The 19,763-nt window shown below is 37.8% G+C and overlaps 1 protein-coding gene across 1 annotated transcript; it reads right to left on the minus strand.

The window, feature by feature from the left end:
* Positions 1–1,492: 1,492 nt before the first annotated feature.
* LOC110865858 (DNA-directed RNA polymerase III subunit 2) lies at positions 1,493–18,376 on the minus strand. Its single transcript, XM_022115185.2, has 38 exons — positions 18,284–18,376; positions 18,120–18,204; positions 13,017–13,129; positions 12,719–12,811; positions 12,432–12,558; positions 12,263–12,347; positions 12,128–12,180; positions 11,952–12,016; positions 11,209–11,320; positions 10,934–11,077; positions 10,619–10,678; positions 10,009–10,029; positions 9,342–9,491; positions 9,179–9,238; positions 8,565–8,648; positions 8,247–8,357; positions 8,052–8,162; positions 7,831–7,947; positions 7,605–7,718; positions 7,440–7,520; positions 7,202–7,306; positions 7,037–7,117; positions 6,517–6,648; positions 6,389–6,433; positions 6,231–6,308; positions 5,999–6,138; positions 5,793–5,886; positions 5,605–5,717; positions 4,860–4,995; positions 4,631–4,761; positions 3,376–3,501; positions 3,237–3,292; positions 3,050–3,120; positions 2,849–2,933; positions 2,666–2,769; positions 2,299–2,427; positions 2,072–2,151; positions 1,493–1,662 (listed from the first exon to the last, which is right to left on the minus strand). Exons 1-37 carry the CDS (start codon positions 18,307–18,309, stop codon positions 2,101–2,103), a joined length of 3,489 nt encoding a protein of 1,162 aa, XP_021970877.1. The 5' UTR covers positions 18,310–18,376; the 3' UTR covers positions 1,493–1,662; positions 2,072–2,100.
* Between the last annotated feature and the right edge of the window lie 1,387 nt (positions 18,377–19,763).

Genomic DNA, 19,763 nt, shown 5'->3' on the forward strand with positions numbered 1-19,763 from the left:
CCGGAATCCACTTGCACCATTCCAAAGCAAAGCCCGTATTATCTTCAGCTTCCTTTTGCAACCAATTTTTAGTAGCTTTCACAGAAAACAAACCAGAATTATCTATCGTCCACGTCCACTCATCTAAGCGATCCGTGCAATGAAAATCCTCCACCATTCTCAAACAAACAGTCAGATCTTTCTTCATAGATTCAGTAAAATTCTCTTCCCTTTGATTCCACCCACACGAACCATCTTTCAAAGAGGCTAGCCGATCCGCAACCGTCACCAACTTGTTCTTTTCAATCTTAAAAAGGTTAGGAAACTTGTCTTTGAACGCTTCATCTCCACACCAAACATCGATCCAAAATCGTATACTCGTCCCATTCCCCAATTTGCCCTTCAAGCAATCATGTAAGGTTCGACTTTCGACTTTAGTGTTGCACCCATGTTTAACAATGTTCTTCCACGTACCGGATATACGTCCATTAATCGGCATTATTCCCCATTTCCTTTTAGTGCAATGTAATGAATCAACTATTCGTCTCCATAAAGCAAAAGGCTCCACCGTATACCGCGAAACCCACTTTAGTAACAACGCACTATTACAATAATCCAATTTCTTCAAACCCAAACCTCCATTCTTCTTGGCTTTCGTGACCTTACTCACTTTGTATGATGCAATCATTAAGGGATTAACACAGGGAGGATCGATTGATCTTGTAATTTTAAAGACCTCCGATGTATTTGGACCACCACACACAATTAAAAATTATCGGTGCATAACAATATCTCTACATATGTGGACTGAGTGTCTAAACTTTTGTCTTGAATAGATAACACGAGTATGATGTTATGATTTCCTCATCCCTTGTAGAAAATAGATCCTACATGACCTTGTCATAATGTCATGAATGTTTAAAATAATCGTTAGTTGAAATTTGAACATACGTTGCTAACAATACATGAATAAAAAGCGGACACAAGTGACACTTCACATAAGATGATTTTAGATCAGTAATAAAGCCCAATATATGACACTTAGGCTATAGGGTGTGGTCATGACCCTTATGACCACCATGACCCTCCATGTTAGTGCCATGTAACCCACCTCTAATCCACCATCCAAAACCACTATCCTAAGGGTGTGGTCATGACCCAAACCACTAGCCCCTTATTTATTTTAATTTATCTTTGTCTAAAGAGAAAAAAGGAAATGATTTGTTGAAAAATGGAAAGGAGGACCATGGTTGCCATGGTTTAATCCATGCAAACCATGGTGGATCAATCAAGGGGGTGGTGTAGCCTTCTATTCATGTTCCTAGGTGGCAAATCATGTCCCAACCATGACCCCCACACCCTATAGCCTTAGAAGCATGTAACATATGATTAAGTTACCTTTCTCTATTTATAAGGATTTTTATTTGGCAATGTTTCTTTAGGCAAGCGATGTGAGACAACATGTGTTTAAGAGTTCTAGTTTTATAAAACTCTAATATATAGGTTAAGCAAGTGTCTTAAAATCGTGGTAAAACTACTTTTTGTCCTGGAGAGTTCATTCATAAGGTACTATAGATAAAAAGAAATGATAATAATAAGGGTTAATAAGCTATTTATGTAATGAATAAATACACCATCCTCTCTTCCCTGCCAACAACCTGTTAACTATGAACCCTTCATCCCCTGCAAAAAAGAAAATAATAATATTTTAGACAAAGTTCTATCAAATTTCTTTTCTTAACCTGTCAATTCTTTTTCATAAACCTTTTGTTAATGTAGATTTTACCCATAAATAGCTATAAAACTGAAAAGATAAATCCTCAAAAAAGTAGATAGCCTGTTTTTTACTAAAACAATTTGGTAGAGGTTATAAATAACCTAGTCATATGGTAGTAAACGAGCCAAGCTCGACTCGTTTAACTTATAAAATCCCAAGCTCGAGCTCAGATCGTTTCCTATTTCTAACTTGTACCCATTTGACCTGTTGGAAATCTAATACAAACCCAAATCGATGAATCGATCTACTTTTTAGTAACTGGGTCGAGATTGCTACCTCTAGAAACAACGTAACAAATAAGATATAGCCACTTACCATTAACCTGAGATGACATTACGAACGTGTCACGAATCATTCAACTGTAAACGTGGAACTATATTCATCGACTGGAGTTCCTGCAACGAGTAGAGATTGAGGAAAGGGTTACTAGTTAATACTAACCGATAATTACAACAAAACGAAACAGAAAATATAAAACCACAAATTATATTTAGATGTGATGAACAAAAGGATAATTTTTCTAAGAAGATTATCAGATTTACCTGGAATAAAAGCTTGCAGGCATATGGTAGTTTCATGTCAGATATATTATCCCCGGTCTTGCATGTCGAACAGATCTTAGTTTTTGTTTGATAATTTATGTATCCTAGCAACCCACACTTTCTACAAACCTGCCGGATAACAAAACAAGATTAGGACAACATTAGTAGTAAGACTGGCAAAACGGGCGGGTCGGGTCAGCTAACGGGTCAAAAAGGCCATATTAGAAGGTATAAACTGGTCCGGGTCAAAAAGGGTTCTGATCAAAATGGACTCAGAAAAAAGTATAAAAGATTTTTTGGCCTAACAAGATTAGATTCATGCACCAATAAGAATAAGTATGCGTGCAATCAAACGTATGGGATGTACCTGAGCATTAAAAGGATCGCTAGAGAGCATCAAGCGCTCATAAGCCAGATTACTTGCTCCGTAAGCAATCAAACAATCGCGTTCCATTTCTCCCACTCGTAGACCTAGGTAATTATCAGAATTATCATTCAAAATTATTGTTAAATGTTATGTAAAAAATACTTTAAGAAGCACAATTCTCACCTCCGTTTTTGGCTCTTCCTTCTGTGGGTTGTCTAGTCAATTGTGTTTTGGGGCCGATGCCTCGAGCATGCATCTTATCAAAGACCTTGATTTACGTATAGAGCTCAATTAGTCATTTTCAATCGGTATCTTAAAAAATGAAAACTAGTGATTATATAAAGCTTTATATATGACCAAAAGGATGCTCATGACTATCTTTACCATGTGCTTTAGCTTCTGGTAGTATATCGGCCCCATGAATATATATGCTTGTAGCGGCGTACCAGTGGTACCTGAAATATAATGACGATGGCTAAGATGTTCTCGTAGTTTGACAGTTCTCTACTTAACGTTGGTTCTGAAACGAATGTGCCCCGATCAACATAATGTGCAAAAAGAAGATAAATACCTGAATATAGGAAGTCCTTCCCGTCGTAGCAAAATCCATGCTTTACAAGGGTTTCGCTGTTTAAGAGACACAATGTCGTTTATGATGTGCAATCGTATTTAATTTGCGATGAAATTATCGAATCGGAGAAAGATTGCACCTTATGTCTTCGACTTTATGTGCATGACCACTTGGTTCCCCAAAGGCACTGCCGTAATGGAACTTGCCACATGAAACTGCAGCCTTACTCCCAAGAAGCTCTAGCATCTTTCCAACCGTCATTCGACTTTGAATCAAATAAATGATATAACATGAGAAAACAAATTTGAAAATGAATCCAAATTATAACATTACATGTATATAGCCGTATAGGTAATGTTCCATAATCATAAGGGGATTCACTTCTTTTTGTTTGCTTTCTGCTTTCAGCACTTCCCATATCTTTTGTTTTAATTTCATTCCATCTAAACTATCTTTTAGTCCACTTGCGGTATGCGCATATAATGTATATATGTGTGGGCCCTCGGGGGGGGGGGGGGGCAAAAGTGAAATTGCACAAATTTTAACGTTATTTTACCAATTTCGTGAAAATAAAGTTAAAAGTGGCGGGAGGTTGGCGTTGATATTCAAAAGACAAGGGGGTACATGCATTAATCGGCCTTTATCCCGATTGCTGAGTGTTATGTGCCTTATGTCCAAGGTTTGATGCAAAACTACTATTGAGCCGGGGGTCTAATTGGAAGTAGCCTCTCTATTCCTACAAGGTAGCGGTAAGGCTGTCTACGTCTTACCCTCCTCAAACCCTACCTTAGCTTTGCTATTGGTGGGATTTACTGAATGTGATGATGACGAAGAATATTGTTTTTTGGTAACTGTGACAAACTCACGAGACCCACCTAGGGGTGCAGCCGAGCCCGAGCCCGAGCTCGACTAGGCTCAATCTCGAGCTCGTTTAACTTATGAAAGCTCGAGCTCGGCTCAGTGTGAGCTTTGTTTCTAAAGCTCAAACTCGGATCGTTTTATTTGTTAATTATAATTATTATTTTATATATAATTTAGTTATTTTTTCATAATTTTATAAATAGTATTTATTATTATTACTAAATATATATTTAATATATGAATAAAATATTATATAAACAGTAGGCTCGTTTAGGCTCGCGAGCTGACTCGAGCTCAATAAGCGAAGCTCGGGTTCGTTTAAGCTCAGCTCATTCGAGCTTTTTTTTAGCCGAGCCCGTAGCTTGTATTGGGCAGGTGGCCTTCAAGGCAGAAAACCAAAGGAAGTGGGATTCAAAAGCTGAGACCTTTGTTAGAGGGACTCAAGCTCTTACCCCTTCGCCACCCCTTGAAGGTTGGAATCTTGTTAAAATACGCACAATTTCTTTTGCCAATAAGTACATATAATATATTACCTTGGAAACCCATGAGGATTCATAATTAAATCCGGGCATACACCGCGCTCAGAGAAAGGCAAATCTTCTTGTTGAACAATGGTTCCACAAACACCTTTTTGACCATGCCTGCTACTAAACTTGTCACCAACCTAGATGAAACGAGCGTATAATTTTATACAACTTTAGCGAAGAAGAAATATCTCAACAAATGTATGGTATTGCATATCATTAAAGCATACACTTTTACCTCTGGCCTACGAGTATGGCGAATCATGAATTTCACTGTTAAGTTCCGGTCGTTATCAGAGCATAAAGCCACTCTATCCACAACAACCGGCTCCCCACCTGCACCTTTGTAGCTTTCGTTCCTTGTTCTATATTGACTGGATGTAATATCAAAATGAGCTTTAATAATCATAAGAACAAAATGAAGTTAATGACCTTATAAGTTATACGGGCCTATTTTAGGTTAACAAGTTTTATAACAATGACCCTTTTGACCTCTTGTATAATTTAAGTAGAGCCAAATTGACCCGTTGTATAACTTGACTTGACCCAAATCAACAAATTCTTTGAAGCATAGGTCATGATTGCCACCCAGGGCCATCCCGAGAATCCTTGAAACGTTTTGGGCACGGGGCACGTATAATTGCACGCCCTGTAACATAAACTCAATAATCGTCGCCCTCATATGTCACCGTTCTTTTTTCTCACCCTTAGCCCTCAGAAACCTTTTATTTATTTGGGTTTAAATTTGTAATGAGTTTTAATTGTTGGGCCTTTTTTTATTCAATTGTCGAATAATTAGAGTAGTTTAGTCTGTTTTTATTTGGGTTTAATTGTTCAAACTAGTTGGGCCTTTATATTATTTGGGTTTCAATATACATAATATAATTAGAAAAAAATATCCGGACCCTCGGGAAGACCGGGCCCTGGGCCGTTGCCCGCCCCCAAAGCCGGCAATGTTGACACCCTATTTATAACCAACTCACATTTGTGACGGATGTGACGTAGTATTCGGATCTACAGGACACTCTTTCTGGAGATAAATGTCTTGTGGTCTTAGAATTTCACCAGGAGAAGCAATTCCATCATTATCCAAAATCTACAAAAAAAAAAAAATAACCTGATTATTAAAGTAAAAATTTTAAACTTTGCTTATGAATACACCCGATGTCACCTGCATCTTGTCTGAATCACGTTGGGATCTGCGAGGTGCACAAATCCGCTCACGTACACTCGTATTCTTATACGACTTATACTGTTCTAACATCCTGTTTATAGACACGAGTATGAGAAAGCAACATCAACGATAGAAATCTAGAATACTTGAAGCAAAAAGTATCGAGTAACAGACTATTTAAAAAATGTTTATATGATAATTACCTTTTGAGTACAATACAACGACCAAAACCACGATCCAAAGATGCTTTATTCATGACAATGGCATCCTCAATGTCATAACCACTGTAACTCATAACCGCAACGGTTGCATTTTGACCCGCTCCAAGCTTATCATACCCAATCTGAAAACGAGTATGGTTTCTGTTTACAAACTGAGTAATATAATATACCAATGCATTTTTAAAGTATTGTGGTGAGAAAGGATAATACGTACCAGCTCGATTGTTCTCGTTGTCAGTAGTGGCCGTTGAGGATAAACCAAAAGGTAGATCAATGAATCCAACCGAGATAGCTTCATTTAAAGTAACAATGGACCTAAGTGACTACATTTAAACATACAATCCTTTGCATGTAATCGACACATAGACATACCTGGTTATATGCAATGTTACCCATTGCTTGTTTTCCCATAGCACACTATAAACGCAAAGATTTGCTATCATAAGAATAATAAAGATCTAAAATTCCAAAAAAAAAAAGAAGAAGAAAGAAATAAGAACCTGATAGGTATTTCTCGGGGACTGGTTATGGTGAGGATAAGGAATCAGCCCCGCACACGCACTTAAGATTGTGAAAGGTTCTATTTCAATATGAGTCGTCTCACGAGTAGTCTCTCCTTCATATAAAGCAATCTGTAAATCATACAATTAATTAAGAACAATAGTCATGGAATCAATGAAGTATTCTTAATTTCCAATTAGGTTTAAGTTCGTGTGAGGCGCTCCAAGGCATTTAGGTCCTGAAAGCCAAGGCGTGAAGCAAGAGCTTCACATACGCGAGTCATTACTCTATGTGCAACCATATAGCCATTTACATATTAGTGTTACTTATTAGCCATTTATCAAGTAAACTATGCATAATTTATTCATCACTTTGGTTGTTTTAACATATCAGACTCCTACAAACCCTAAAGTTGACCAAGATGTGTATAAGACGCCGACTCAAGGGCCTGAGCGGTTTTCCCAATCGCCACACGCCTCAAGCACGCTTTTTAAAACCAAGAATCGAAGTTTGGCTAACCAAAGAATTGTTCTCTTCATTGACATCAAGATACTCTATAAGTCCTTCTCGTAGAAAGCCGTTAAAATTGCGAGCTCCATCCTATAAAAAGAAAGATGGTTAAAATAATGTCTAAAAACAATGAAATCAAAATTGTTAACAATAATATGTGTTTATGTAACTAACCTTTAACTCTTTCATATGCTGATGCTTAATTCTTGATACACCATTGTCAGCAATTACAAGTGGCCGACAAACACGACCACCATCGGAAGCTATATAAACACAACGCTGCCAACAAAGAGAATGCCAACTTTAGAAGCAAGCATACTTTTCTTTTGTGAAATTAGTGTTGATAATACACGAGACTATGAATAAAAAATTAACGGCTACATGAAACGCGTAGCAAGTTCAGAGAGCTTACGTGTTTCTCATTGACATAGATGCTTACAAAATCACTTAGTTTACCCGCCCTTCGCAGCTTTCTCATTGAATCAGCAAACCACTACAAAGTCATTCAAAACAATATGTAAATATCATAGCAATGACCTGATTTATATAATGTATACATTAAATATACGCATAGAACCTGTGGCTTCGTATGTTTGCCGAGGATAAGCCCATTTAACATAATGAGAAACGAACGTGGTGAGTGTAGTTCTTCTCCAGAAAGCAAAGATAAGTCAACCCCCAAGCAGTAACACTAATGGAAAAAAAAATATTCAGATTATAAACATGGTTTGAAGACATGGTCACTTAATGACAATTAGTCATTGTAGCTTGTTATTATTTAGAACATGAAAGAAAAGAAATACCAAGGAAATAATGGGTCCGGTCTCTTCATCGGTTGTAACATGCGTCATCAGAGCGAGGTTTTTCACCAAACCACAAGCTTCACCTTCAGGAGTATCACAGGGGCAAAGCATTCCCCACTGAGAATCAAAAGTTCGACAAAGAGAAGAGAATGAGTGTTTAAAGTTTGATCAAACCGATTAATATTTATATACAACAAATGTGAAACAATATTGAGCCTAACCTGGCTAGGTTGTAAGGCCCTGGGTCCACTAACTTTCCTTGACTTTTCAAATTGTGGTTGAATTTTTGTCATGGAACCAAATGCATTAATGAAAGATAGTCTTGAAACAATCTGTGTCACAAGTGCATTTTTAGTTTTATCATACAAATTAAAACTTCATAGAAATAGTTCTAGGAATGAAAAGAAATAAAGCACCTGTGTAATGCCTTTCCTATGCATCTTAAATCGACGAACATCCCAGTTTCCAGTCGAGAGGCTACGCTCCAAGCCTGTAGTAATAAGTTGTTTGCAACCACCCGCCAAAATCTGAATAAGAATATTATATTCGGTTAAAGAGCATTGAGGAGGTAAAAGAGAGATTCTATTTAAAATCGACAAGTAGTATAAATAGACATTATACGAAACCTTAATCCTAATGGCTAAGCTAATGGGCCTAACCTAACAATGGCTAACCGTTATATATTCTAACAAACACCAAAAGTGTGCATTTCCTATTTCTTCGAATTGACATACCATCGATATGTCAACTCTCTTGCCGTTCTTCAGGTCGCCATCGACTTGTTTTCTTATATTCTCATTCAATGACTTGAATAGGTCCTGAAACATGAAGTTTAACATGATATCACGCATACTTAAGCCTACTAATGTTGATAAAATAACAAAGAATATAATGCAAGTAAAGTGAACGACAGTCAGGACAATAGAAGTTGCTCTAGAGCATAGTGTCAATAGCGAATAGCGGACGATAGCGACAAGCTATTTCACGTTAGCGATATACTAGAAGAAAATGTTAGAAATATTTTACATTATATTTTATACAAAATCCAGTAAATATGGAAGAATATACGCTTCTATTTTCAATCCTGTAACAAAAAAAACCCTAAAATACTCTTCTTTTTTTCATTCGCTATTTGTATTAAAAAGAAAAAGAAAAAACTATTTCCCGCTATTTCCTCGCTTTTAGGCGCTAACAATCAGATAGCAGCATAGTATCGCATTGCAACGCTATTCGCTATAGCGACGTTATGCTCACTATTAACAACTATGCTCTAGAGTCTAGTCAGCACTGGGTTCATGGACCTAACAACAAAAACATCCTTCATATTTGCGAAAAACAAGCTACTCACCTCAAATAGTATAGATATTAGTTGCCCTGAAAGCTCCAGTCGTTTATTGCCTACATAATCCTGCAAATACATTATATTAACAATCAGTCAAGTAGTACACACACAGGTATATACATACATTATACATATACACACAATGAAGGGTGCGTAGGCTCAAACTTACTTTATCATCCATTGCATCCTCATTTAAAATTGCATCCATCATTCGTCTCAACATCACCACAACATATACACACTTTAAATGAAAATTGTTTTCCCGCACCGGAACATTAAGAAGAAAAGTATCTCGAAGAACACCCAGAGCTCCATCATCCTAAATGAAGCACAATATCCAACTGTTAAACTATGATGCAAACTTGAAAATACTTAAAATAAGAAGAAGAGTAAATTACAAAAATCGTCCTTTATGTATGTCACTTATTGCAAACTGTGTCCTTTATCTTCAATAATCACAGAAAACGTACTCGATGTTTGCAAACCCTTGCAAGTTATGTCCTTTAGCACTAACTCAGTTAATTTTTTGTGGTTAAATCTAACCAAATGGACCCCACATAAGGGTATTTTTGTGGTTAATCTGACCAAATAGACCCCACATGAGAGTAAAATGACCAAAATACCCTCATGTGGGGTCCATTTGGTTAGATTTAACCACAAAAAATTAACTGAGTTAGTGCTAAAGGACATAACTTGCAAGGGTTTGCAAACATAGAGTACGTTTTCTGTGATTATTGAAGATAAAGGACACAGTTTGCAATAAGTGACATACATAAAGGACGATTTTTGTAATTTACTCTAAGAAGAATAATAAATACAGAAAGAGCGATATGTACCTTAGCAGACTTGTATTTACGCTGCATCCAAATATGAATAATCATGAAAAAATGTAAAAATAAGTAATAAAGTCGACCCTTATTAGAAATAGCTATAACTAGCTAAAACATAAGATCAAACATCACATCAGAAATAAAAAATAATAACCTGGTCTTAAATCCTAGTGAGACAAATAGAATGCTTCCTTTTAACATACAAACTTTAATAAAAAGAAAGACGAGCAACTTCTTAAACAATGTCGCATGACCAAAAAAATAAATTAACCAAGTACCAACAAAAAGAATACACAACCAATTTCCAAAAAGTTGCTAAGACGACAATCGTTCACTATATGTGTGATGTAATGTGTTCGAAAATGATAAATATTACTTGATATAAAATCGTCCCTAATGTTTGGCAATTTATTGCGACTTTTGTCCCTTGAACCTCAGGGACGAAAATGACAAGATTTTGAAACCACAAGGACCTAGACGCGGAAAAACAAACCTTTGGATGAAAGTCGCAAAAGTGGCCAAACCTCAAGGACAAAAATGGCAATTTACTCTATATATTAATATAGAAGTTGGAAATTAATCAAAATCTCTGGTACGTGTTAGCAATCAAGCCTACCTTTTGTTGAAGATAATCCAAAGCTTGTTGTTGATAAGAGACGCCATTACTTGCACCATCCTGAAATTTCGAGAGATAAAATGTGATATTCAGTTAAAGCTAAGTTTTTTTTATTTTTTTTATTTTTACAAAGCAATGGCAGGTAGTCGGGCAACAAGCTAAGTGAACACAAAAAAGAAATGAAATGGCGCGTAGGTTCTCGTGAGTATTAAAAGGTTTAGTATTAAATATTAAATGCAACTTTGTATGGCTAAAAAAATATCAATGAAGAATCTAAATGGGAAACGGTTTAGTTTAGCAGATAGAGATAATTACGTTTTTTACTTTCTGTAACGTCTGATCGCTTTCCTCAATAGACGGCAAAAGAAGATTAGCGTATTGAGGATCTCTACCAAGCATCTGCACAACTTCCTGATCAGATTGCATGCCCATAGCTTTCAAGACCAACATAATAGGAACCTAAGAAAAAGAAACATACAAAAAACACAATCAACAGTATTAGTTTGTTATATAGAAGGTGATAACAAATTATATTAGAAAATAAAAGCACATTGTGAAAGAAGATGTCGGAATACTTATAATATTTATACCTTGGTGGAAAATGAATTCAGCACTAAATAAATTTTCCCTTTCTCCATTTTTATAATTGTTTTACTTATTTTCTTTGTTATGTTGCAGCTGCTCATGACCGATGCCTGGATGCTGGATAGGGAAACAAGAACATAGTTGTCAATAGAGAAAAACGGTCAATAGCGACAAGCTAACGTACCGATGGCGACGAAATAGTCCCGCTATTTCATGTTTAGCGATAAAGTAAAGAAACAGAAAAATACATGTTATAAGACCAAACATGAGGTATTGAGTAGTGGAGATGAGGAAAAAAAATGAAAAATGGGAAATAAAATAAAATAAAATAAAAATGTTGCTATTTATCGCTATACACTACTTAGCACGCACAACTATGAACATGAAGGCAAACTTAGTGAATCAAAAGGCAATTTCATAAAAAAAAAAAAAGAACACGTAAATGACCCATAGAAATCTAGACTCCGTTTGTGAATGGAACAAGACAAACGCAAGTATATAACGTCAAACAGGAAACAAAAACATATGAAACACTTAACTAACTAATTCAACCCAACATCCGATCTCACAAGTACATCTTTTCAACAAGCAATTAGAATAACGGGTAATAATGATCAAAGACAGTTACTCTAGTAATAATTTTGTTAGAGCCCGTTAATATTATCCTCATGACCCAACAAAGAAAACAAGATAATAAACTAACAAACATGCATATCTCATGAGGTAAGGAGAAACTACGAATACTCACCAACCCTTATTATCCTTGTCGATAATTATCCTGTTCTTCGAAAGTTGTTCTTGAATTAAAATCACCTAGAAGAGTCACCGCGATCAATAGCGTACCATTAATAACATCAACATGATTACACAAAGTTAAACAAAATATAGAAATAGAATAAAACGACATGGAAATGAAGGCTCCACCTTTTCGTTTCCTTTCACAACAAAATAACCACCCGGGTCAAGGGGGCATTCACCTAAATTCAATATAAACGGAAATTAGTCTACAGATTACTCTTTCGTTATAAATTGATAACATGAATTCAAATGAAGACTAACCAAATTTTGCGAGTTCATCTTCATCCTTTCCATGAAGGACACAAGATTGGCTCTTTAACATAATAGGCATTCTTCCTATAATAACCTGCAAGATCACATTTAAGAGATTCTAATATCATTATATCACAGAAAGTGAAGTCGCAAGTATTATCAGAGATTTAAAACATACATTTGACTTGTTTAAAGAAAAACCAGCCTTGCGATTCTCGATGAAAGAAGAACCAGCCTTGCGATTCTCCATGTAAGAAGAATCAGCATTGCGATACTCGATGTCCACAAATATTGGAGCGGCATACCTACAATTAGTGACACATAAGGCACAAAGCAAAACATTTTATTCAGCTACAACTCCAAAATACATTGCTTGTTGAAACATTACATGACGTTTAGACAGTAGTCAGATCAACTATCACATCTATTTGATGACACACATGAACTGAAAAGAGACTTGCTTACGTCTTGTCACTTTGCCGACACTTATAAGGAGTTAATGGCTCGGTCACGCCATCAATAATTTCAGAAGGCCTTCCAATCCGAACATCCTTATATCTGTCATCATCACAAGCAAAAAATTAAAAACCTATTATTTGAAAACGCCAAGAAAACTTTAACATTAACAAGTAACAATCGACATAAATAACAAATTGACCAAAAAAATGTAAGATGTTAAGTGTTTTTAAAGTGCATAAACTACAGCATTGAATATTTGAATGTTCAGAATCTACATGAAAGACATAACAAAGAACTGTTTTACCTGAGGTAGATTTCAGGATTATATTCCGATGTCACGAGGCTGTTTGCACGAACAATCTTCTTTATGTCAGTTGTAACAAAATAATTGAAAGACTCCAGATGCAAACCCCTGGCCTGCAACTCCAAAAGTTAGCACATATAGGCACACTGTTCAAAAAAAATGAGCTATAAAAATAAAGAGTTAATTGCCCGGATGGTCCCTGTGGTTTCACGTTTTTTCACGTTTAGTCTTCAACTTTTGAAAATAGCAGGTATGCTCCCTATGGTTTGTTATTTTATTACTCGGATAGTCCCCCGAGTAGTTGTCAGTTAGTTTGGAAATAGCAGGTATGCTCCCTAAGGGGACTATCCGAGTAACAAAATGATGAACCATAGGGAGCATACCTGCTATTTCTGAAAGGTGGGGACTAAACGTGTAAAAACGTGAAACCCCTGGGACCATCCGAGCAATTTACTCAAAAATAAAAAGGGTCATGCTATGCACACCCCTCCTAGCTATCTCATCAATCCATCATATATGGGCGTATAGAATTTTTCAACGGTCATATGGTTTTATACGGGCGTATACCACCGCGTTGGTTGCCTTATACGGGCATATACTATACCATTGGCTGTATAGCATTCTTAATTACGGCCGTATACTTCTATAGAAGCGTATACCCTTGTTTTGGCTGCCTTATACGCGCAAATACCATTTTGTTGGCTGCCTTAAACGGCCGTATACCATACCGCTGGCTTCCCTTTACAGGCTAATAGAGTATCATAAAATGCCCTATACGGGCGTATACCAACAAATTGCACAACCCTTTACAACCTAATAACATCAAATCAACTCAACAGGGGGTTGATTATTAATACAGGTAGTGTACGGGGCAAACCAGAAACCGCAAACCTGTAACATTTGGGACCAATATTCGGGTATTCATGTCACTGACCGGACCCATTGTATGGCATGGGACTTGTTTCACATCAATTGTATAGGCAACAGATGTGGTGTTTATAGTCCAAATGGGCTCTCTCACCTACCAGACTAGGAGTTCTCCTCTTTGAGGAGTTCTCCTGTTTGGGCTGTAACATTGGTATCAGAACCAAACTCGGAGTGGTGGCCTGGAGGGAACCAGGACCAACGAGGCTCGAAGGGGTGACCTGGAAGAAGCAACCGTGACCAACGAGGAAGTTGGCCCTTACACTCTGTTCCCGATACTCATTTAACAGGGGGAGGGGAGGGAAAAGGGAAGAAAATATGACCAAATATGACCATATATTCATCCTCCTAAATTGGAGAGATTAGGAGAGAAAATTTTCCTTCCCCTCCCCTCCCCTCACCTCCCCCTGTTAAATGACTCGGGAACATAGTGTTAAGGAGGGTCGATTGTTACGGACTGAAACCATTGTATGGTATGGGACTTGTCCCAAATCGGTTGTATGGGCAACAGATGTGGGGTTTATGGTCCGAATGAGCTCTATCACCCGCCATATTAGTCTACCATACAAGAGTTTTTTTACTGAAATAGTGTTGTTTTCCAAAATGAAATCAAAACTAATGCTGGTTCCCAAAACATTTCACAAATAATGCCATTGGCAATCTGAATGGGGATTTATTTAGAATGTAGTAGGCTGTTGAGATTTTTTCAGGCTTTTAAAGGAAATTGCAGGACCAAATCATTTGCCATGGAAGTTATCAGCCAATCTTATTGGCGAATTCCTGCAGTTGTAGCCATTCTGATTGGCGAAAAGCTTATATTCTGCCACACATAGCCATTATTAATGGCGAAAATCTGCTAAGAACCCCCTTAGAAATGGCAAATTACACCATGTGCCAAATTTAATGTAGCTGGCAATGGATGCATCTTCTCTGCAAGTGTTGCAACTTGTAAGCTAAATTATCTAAACTAAGACTGGGTGGCCACAAACCGACATGAACACCTTTGTTAATTATATACAATTGAATTGAATTACTTTATTTGTTCCCTCATCCCCACAAGCTAATGCTTATGTTCATTGTATTTGCTTTTGGTGTTGTACTATATATAGGTCAAGTTGTAACATGTGGATTTGTTAAGTTTCTTGACTTGAACCATTCAATGTGTTTATATTATGCCAGAAAGACATTGATGGGTCTTTGACAGTTCACACCACCAATAAACGCATTGTATAAATCCAAGAAACCAATGTGAAGCTTCATGTCACCCCCCTCAGTTGGCATATAAATAAATGTTATAACTTGGGTTGAATTCTTTTTTTCAGGTATGCATTTAGGGTGTAAACGAGCCGAGCCGAGCCCGAGCCCGACTAGGCTCGAGCTCGGCTCGTTATGTTTTTATGAAGCTCGAGCTCGACCTCGGCTCGGTTCGAGCCGACTTTTCTGAGCTCAAGCTCGGCTCGCGAGTAAAACCCAAAGCTCGAGTTCGGCTCGACTCGGCTCGAGCTATTTCGAGAACAACCTCAAATGAGCTAGAAGCTCGGCTCAAGCTCGTTTCGACAGCGATTAAGCGAGCCAAAGCTTGGCTCGAGCTCGGCTCACCAATGTTATCATCATCATTATTATATTATATATATAAAAAACTAAATTTTGTTTAGGCTCATTTGGGCTCGCGAGCCTAAACGGGCTTTGTATTTCAGGCTCGAGCTCGGGCTCGTTAAGGCTCGACTGGTTCGAGCTTTTAACCGAGCCGATCACGAGTAGCTCTCGAGTCTCTGGGCTTGTTTACACCCCTATATGCACTTCCAATTCCTCTTTCTTTCTTGAATAGTATTTTGTATTATTATGTGTTCATACTAATCTTGAACTGCTGTGAATCATGTTTATAAAATATATTCTTTATGCATGATTAGTTTGTATTTTCCTTTTCTATGATTTCGGGGAGGGTGTTCAACTTGAAATTCTTGTAGGAGAGACTGAGAGAGGATAAGATCATGATAGGTCTGAATCTGACCACACACAAACTAATTCAGTCCTTTTCAGCTTTTGTGCAGAAAATTAAAAGTTTTCGCCACTTCTAATGGGGTTCTTAGCAGATTTTCGCGGCTATGTGTGCAGAATATAAGCTTTTCGCCAATCAGAATGGCTATAAGGTACTTTTCGCCATTTATTTATATTGGCTACAACTGCAGGAATTCGCCAATAAGATTGGCTGATAAGGTACGGGTTCAATGATTGGTGGCTGATAACTTCCATGGCAAATGATTTGGTCCTGCAATTTCCTTTAAAAGCCTGAAAAAATCTGAACAGCCTACTACATTCTAAAAAAATCGCCATTCAGATTCTTGGCGTTCCGATAGGAGCCAATATGAAATTAGCAAAAAGGTGGAAACCGGTCGTCGACAGATTTGCCAAAAAATTGGCCACTTGGAAGGCTAATTCTCTTTCTTTCGCCGGAAGGGTAACTCTTGCTATATCGGTTCTAGGCAGCCTTCCGTCTTATTACCTCTCGATCTTCAAGGCTCCCATTTCAGTTTTGAAGAAAATGGAGAAGATTCGGCGAGATTTTGTGTGGGGAAAAAATGGAGCGAAATACAAAATGAAATGGGTTAGATGAGAAATGCTCACGCGAGCAAAAAAGAAAGGCGGGTTAGGCATTGCTGGGATAAAGGAATTTAATCTTGCGATGCTCACAAAATGGTGGTGGAGACTAAGGGAGAATCCGAATCAGTTATGGGCCAAGGTGATATACTCTATTCACAAAACGAAGGCGGACGGTAAAGTCGTTCCTGTCAAAAGATCAGTCCCGGGAATTTGGAAGAATATTGGGTCGATGGATGAAGTGCTCGATAAGGAAGGAGTTGGGATTAGAGATAAGCTAAAAGTCAAGGTGGGCAATGGGTCGAAAACTCGATTTTGGCATGACGTGTGGGTTGATCAGTCTCCCCTTAAAGACAGATTCCCAGCCATCTTCGCCCTTGCTAAAAATAAAAGTGGGTGGGTCGCAGACTACATCGTGGATCGGGAGAGCAGAATTCAGTGGGCCTGGGATTGGCTTAGGGCCCCTATGTCGACATCCGAATGGGCCCAGGTTGGTTCGCTTATGGCGTTACTGCACCAGACGCCCATAACCGAGGCCATGGACCAATGGATTTTCGAAAACGATAGCGGAGACCCATTCTCCGTTAAGGAGCTGAGAAATCAACTTCTCCGTTACTGCCGCTCAACCTTTTCGATGGAATAACTGGGCTACTTTGAAGGTCAACTTCTTGGCATGGCGGGCTCTACTGGGCAAAGTGGCTTCGAAAATTGGCCTAGCTGAGAGGGGAGTTAACATTCAAAATTATACGTGTGATAGATGCGGATATGAGCAGGAAAGTGTCGACCACCTTTTCGCAACGTGTCTTTTCGCGAGGAGTATTTGGTGGAATGTCTTTGTTTGGCTTAGGATCCCATTTCCGTTGGCGGCGTCTTCGTTGTCTGATATTTTCGACTATATTGCCTCCAGCCCGGGCTCAGCCAAATGGAGGAAAATAGTGCATCTCGTCCTTTTAGCCACCATATGGAGAATCTGGATTGCCCGTAACAAGAAGACCTTCGACGGTGTTTTCGTCCCGATCAAGAAGACCTTGGAGATGATCAAGGAAGATTCGTTCCTTTGGATGTGTCATAGGTCGAAGAGGCCCCCTATCACCTGGGCCAATTGGTCCGATTTTGACATTGCTGTAATGTTGTAATTGTCCTGTATGTAGTCCTTTCTGTTTGGTACTGTTTGTGTGTTTGTTCCAGCTACTGGCTGGTTTTTCTATATATATATAGAGAATTTTTGCTGTTCAAAAAAAAAAAAAAAAAAAAAAAAGATTGGCAATGGCATTATTTGTGAAATATTTTGGAACCAGCATTAGTTTTTATTTCATTTTTTATATTAGCATTATTTCAGTAAAAAACTCAACATACAATGGTTCCATTTTTAACAATTTAGGGTCAGTTTCAAAATGATTTTTCAAAAAAATAATAATAACTATGTTCATAAACCAATTAATTCCCATTCCCAATCTTACTAAATGTCTAACAAGAACCAAATTATTTTCATCAATGATCAATCAAGAACGAATCTTTTTCACTAATAATCAATCAAAATCAAATCTTTTTCATCAAGAACAAAAACCCAAATGGTAATACCTTCCAAACCTCCGGAATTAGCTGAAACTTATCGACCGGAGACTTCACCGGAGCAGCAAGAAACTGCTTGTCAACTTCTCCGTTGCTGAAACCATAAAAAGAAATTTATTTATGAACTATTATTAATAGTAAAACATAAACAGTAGCATTTAATACTCTCTTACTGCATTGTAGAGTCTTCAATCTCCATGATCAAAGAAAGAAAGAAAGAATATTGAAGATGTTTCTTGGGGTTTAAGGAATGCAGAAGTGGCAGACGAATGAATGATAAATATAAATATTTATATAATAATATATAAACCGGTATTTAATAATCAATAAAAGCCCACGACCCAAGATCTATTGTTGTAGTTATACTTAAAAGCCTTAAAAGTTGTAATTTTTGTTGAAGAAGTTAGTTACGCAAATGATCCCTAAGTTTTGACTGAACTACCCAAATAATCCCTAGAGTTTGTCATAATTACATTTTTACTAAACGTATAAACCCTTCAAACATTTTTATTCTCCGATTTAAGTTTACCTTTACACCTTTCACTAAAGTGAATTTTTTACATGGCACTGAACTTATGGGTTTGGGTTTAATATAAACAGGTTCGGGTTAGACCTGTGAATCCGTTTAGCTAAATGAATCGGGTTCGTTTCAGCCTGACGGGTTTGCGGGTTAACTCGTTTAACCTGATAGCCGTTAAAAAGATTAATTCCAAATTTACATACTGTTGACCATTATTTATTGTTGTAGAGTATTTTTGTAAAGGAGTAAATTACTCCTATAATAGTGGTAAACTTCTGTATATATTTGATATTCATTTTAATGAAAATATCATCTCTTTGAAGTCTTTCATGGTATCAGCCAGTAAGACACAACCCTAGCCTCTCTTTTTCTTTTCTGTCGCCTACTGTTCCCTTTTTTCCATGGCTGGCTCCTCTGCTTCTCCTTCATCTGACCCAGCAACCACTCCTCTTCACACCCTCCTCCATCTAATAACCATAAAACTCTCATCTTCTAATTACCTTTTATGGAAAAATCAAATCTACCCGGTTCTATCCTATCTCAATCTTCTCAAGCACATTGATGGCTCCACTCCTACTCCCCAAGAAACCATCACAACTGATGGAAAATCTGAACCGAATCCAGCATTTGTTACCTGGAAAGAGGCTGACCAGCGGGTTCTCCTGCTGTTGCACTCCACTTTAACTGAAGAAGCAATGGCTGAGGCCATTGGACATACTTCGGCTCATCAGGTTTGGCGAGCCCTAGAACATGCTTATAGCCATCGATCCATTGAAAGGATGCATACACTCAGAGACTCCCTTCGCCAATTGCAGAAAGGTACCTCCTCAGTCTCAGACTATGGTCGAAAATTTAAGTTATTATGTGACCAATTAGCTGCCATTGGTCACCCAATTTCTGAGGAAGACAAGCGCCATTGGTTCTTGTGTGGACTCGGGTCCTCTTTTAAAACTTTCTCCACAGCCCAGCGGATGGTTCACCCTTCCCCTCCCTTTCGTGATATTCTGGACCAAGCAGAAAATCATGAAATTTTCTTGCAAACCCTACACACCCAATCCACACCCCAAGCAGCTTTTTCGGCCCAAAACAACCGTTTCTCGCATAACACCAAACCCAACCGTGACTCTGCTACA

This window comes from Helianthus annuus, chromosome 15 (assembly GCF_002127325.2).
Source record: "Helianthus annuus cultivar XRQ/B chromosome 15, HanXRQr2.0-SUNRISE, whole genome shotgun sequence".
In the NCBI taxonomy this organism is placed as follows: Eukaryota; Viridiplantae; Streptophyta; class Magnoliopsida; order Asterales; family Asteraceae; genus Helianthus; species Helianthus annuus.

Bases quoted from the DNA above. Each gene is read 5' to 3' on its own strand.
- LOC110865858 (XM_022115185.2), bottom strand. From the start codon at position 18,309: ATGGAGATTGAAGACTCTACAATGCA. The intron at 4,762-4,859 runs GTAAAAGTGTAT...CGTTTCATCTAG, and splicing joins GCCATACTCGTAGGCCAGAG to GTTGGTGACAAGTTTAGTAG. The intron at 3,121-3,236 runs GTATTTATCTTC...ATTATATTTCAG, and splicing joins GAAGGACTTCCTATATTCAG to GTACCACTGGTACGCCGCTA.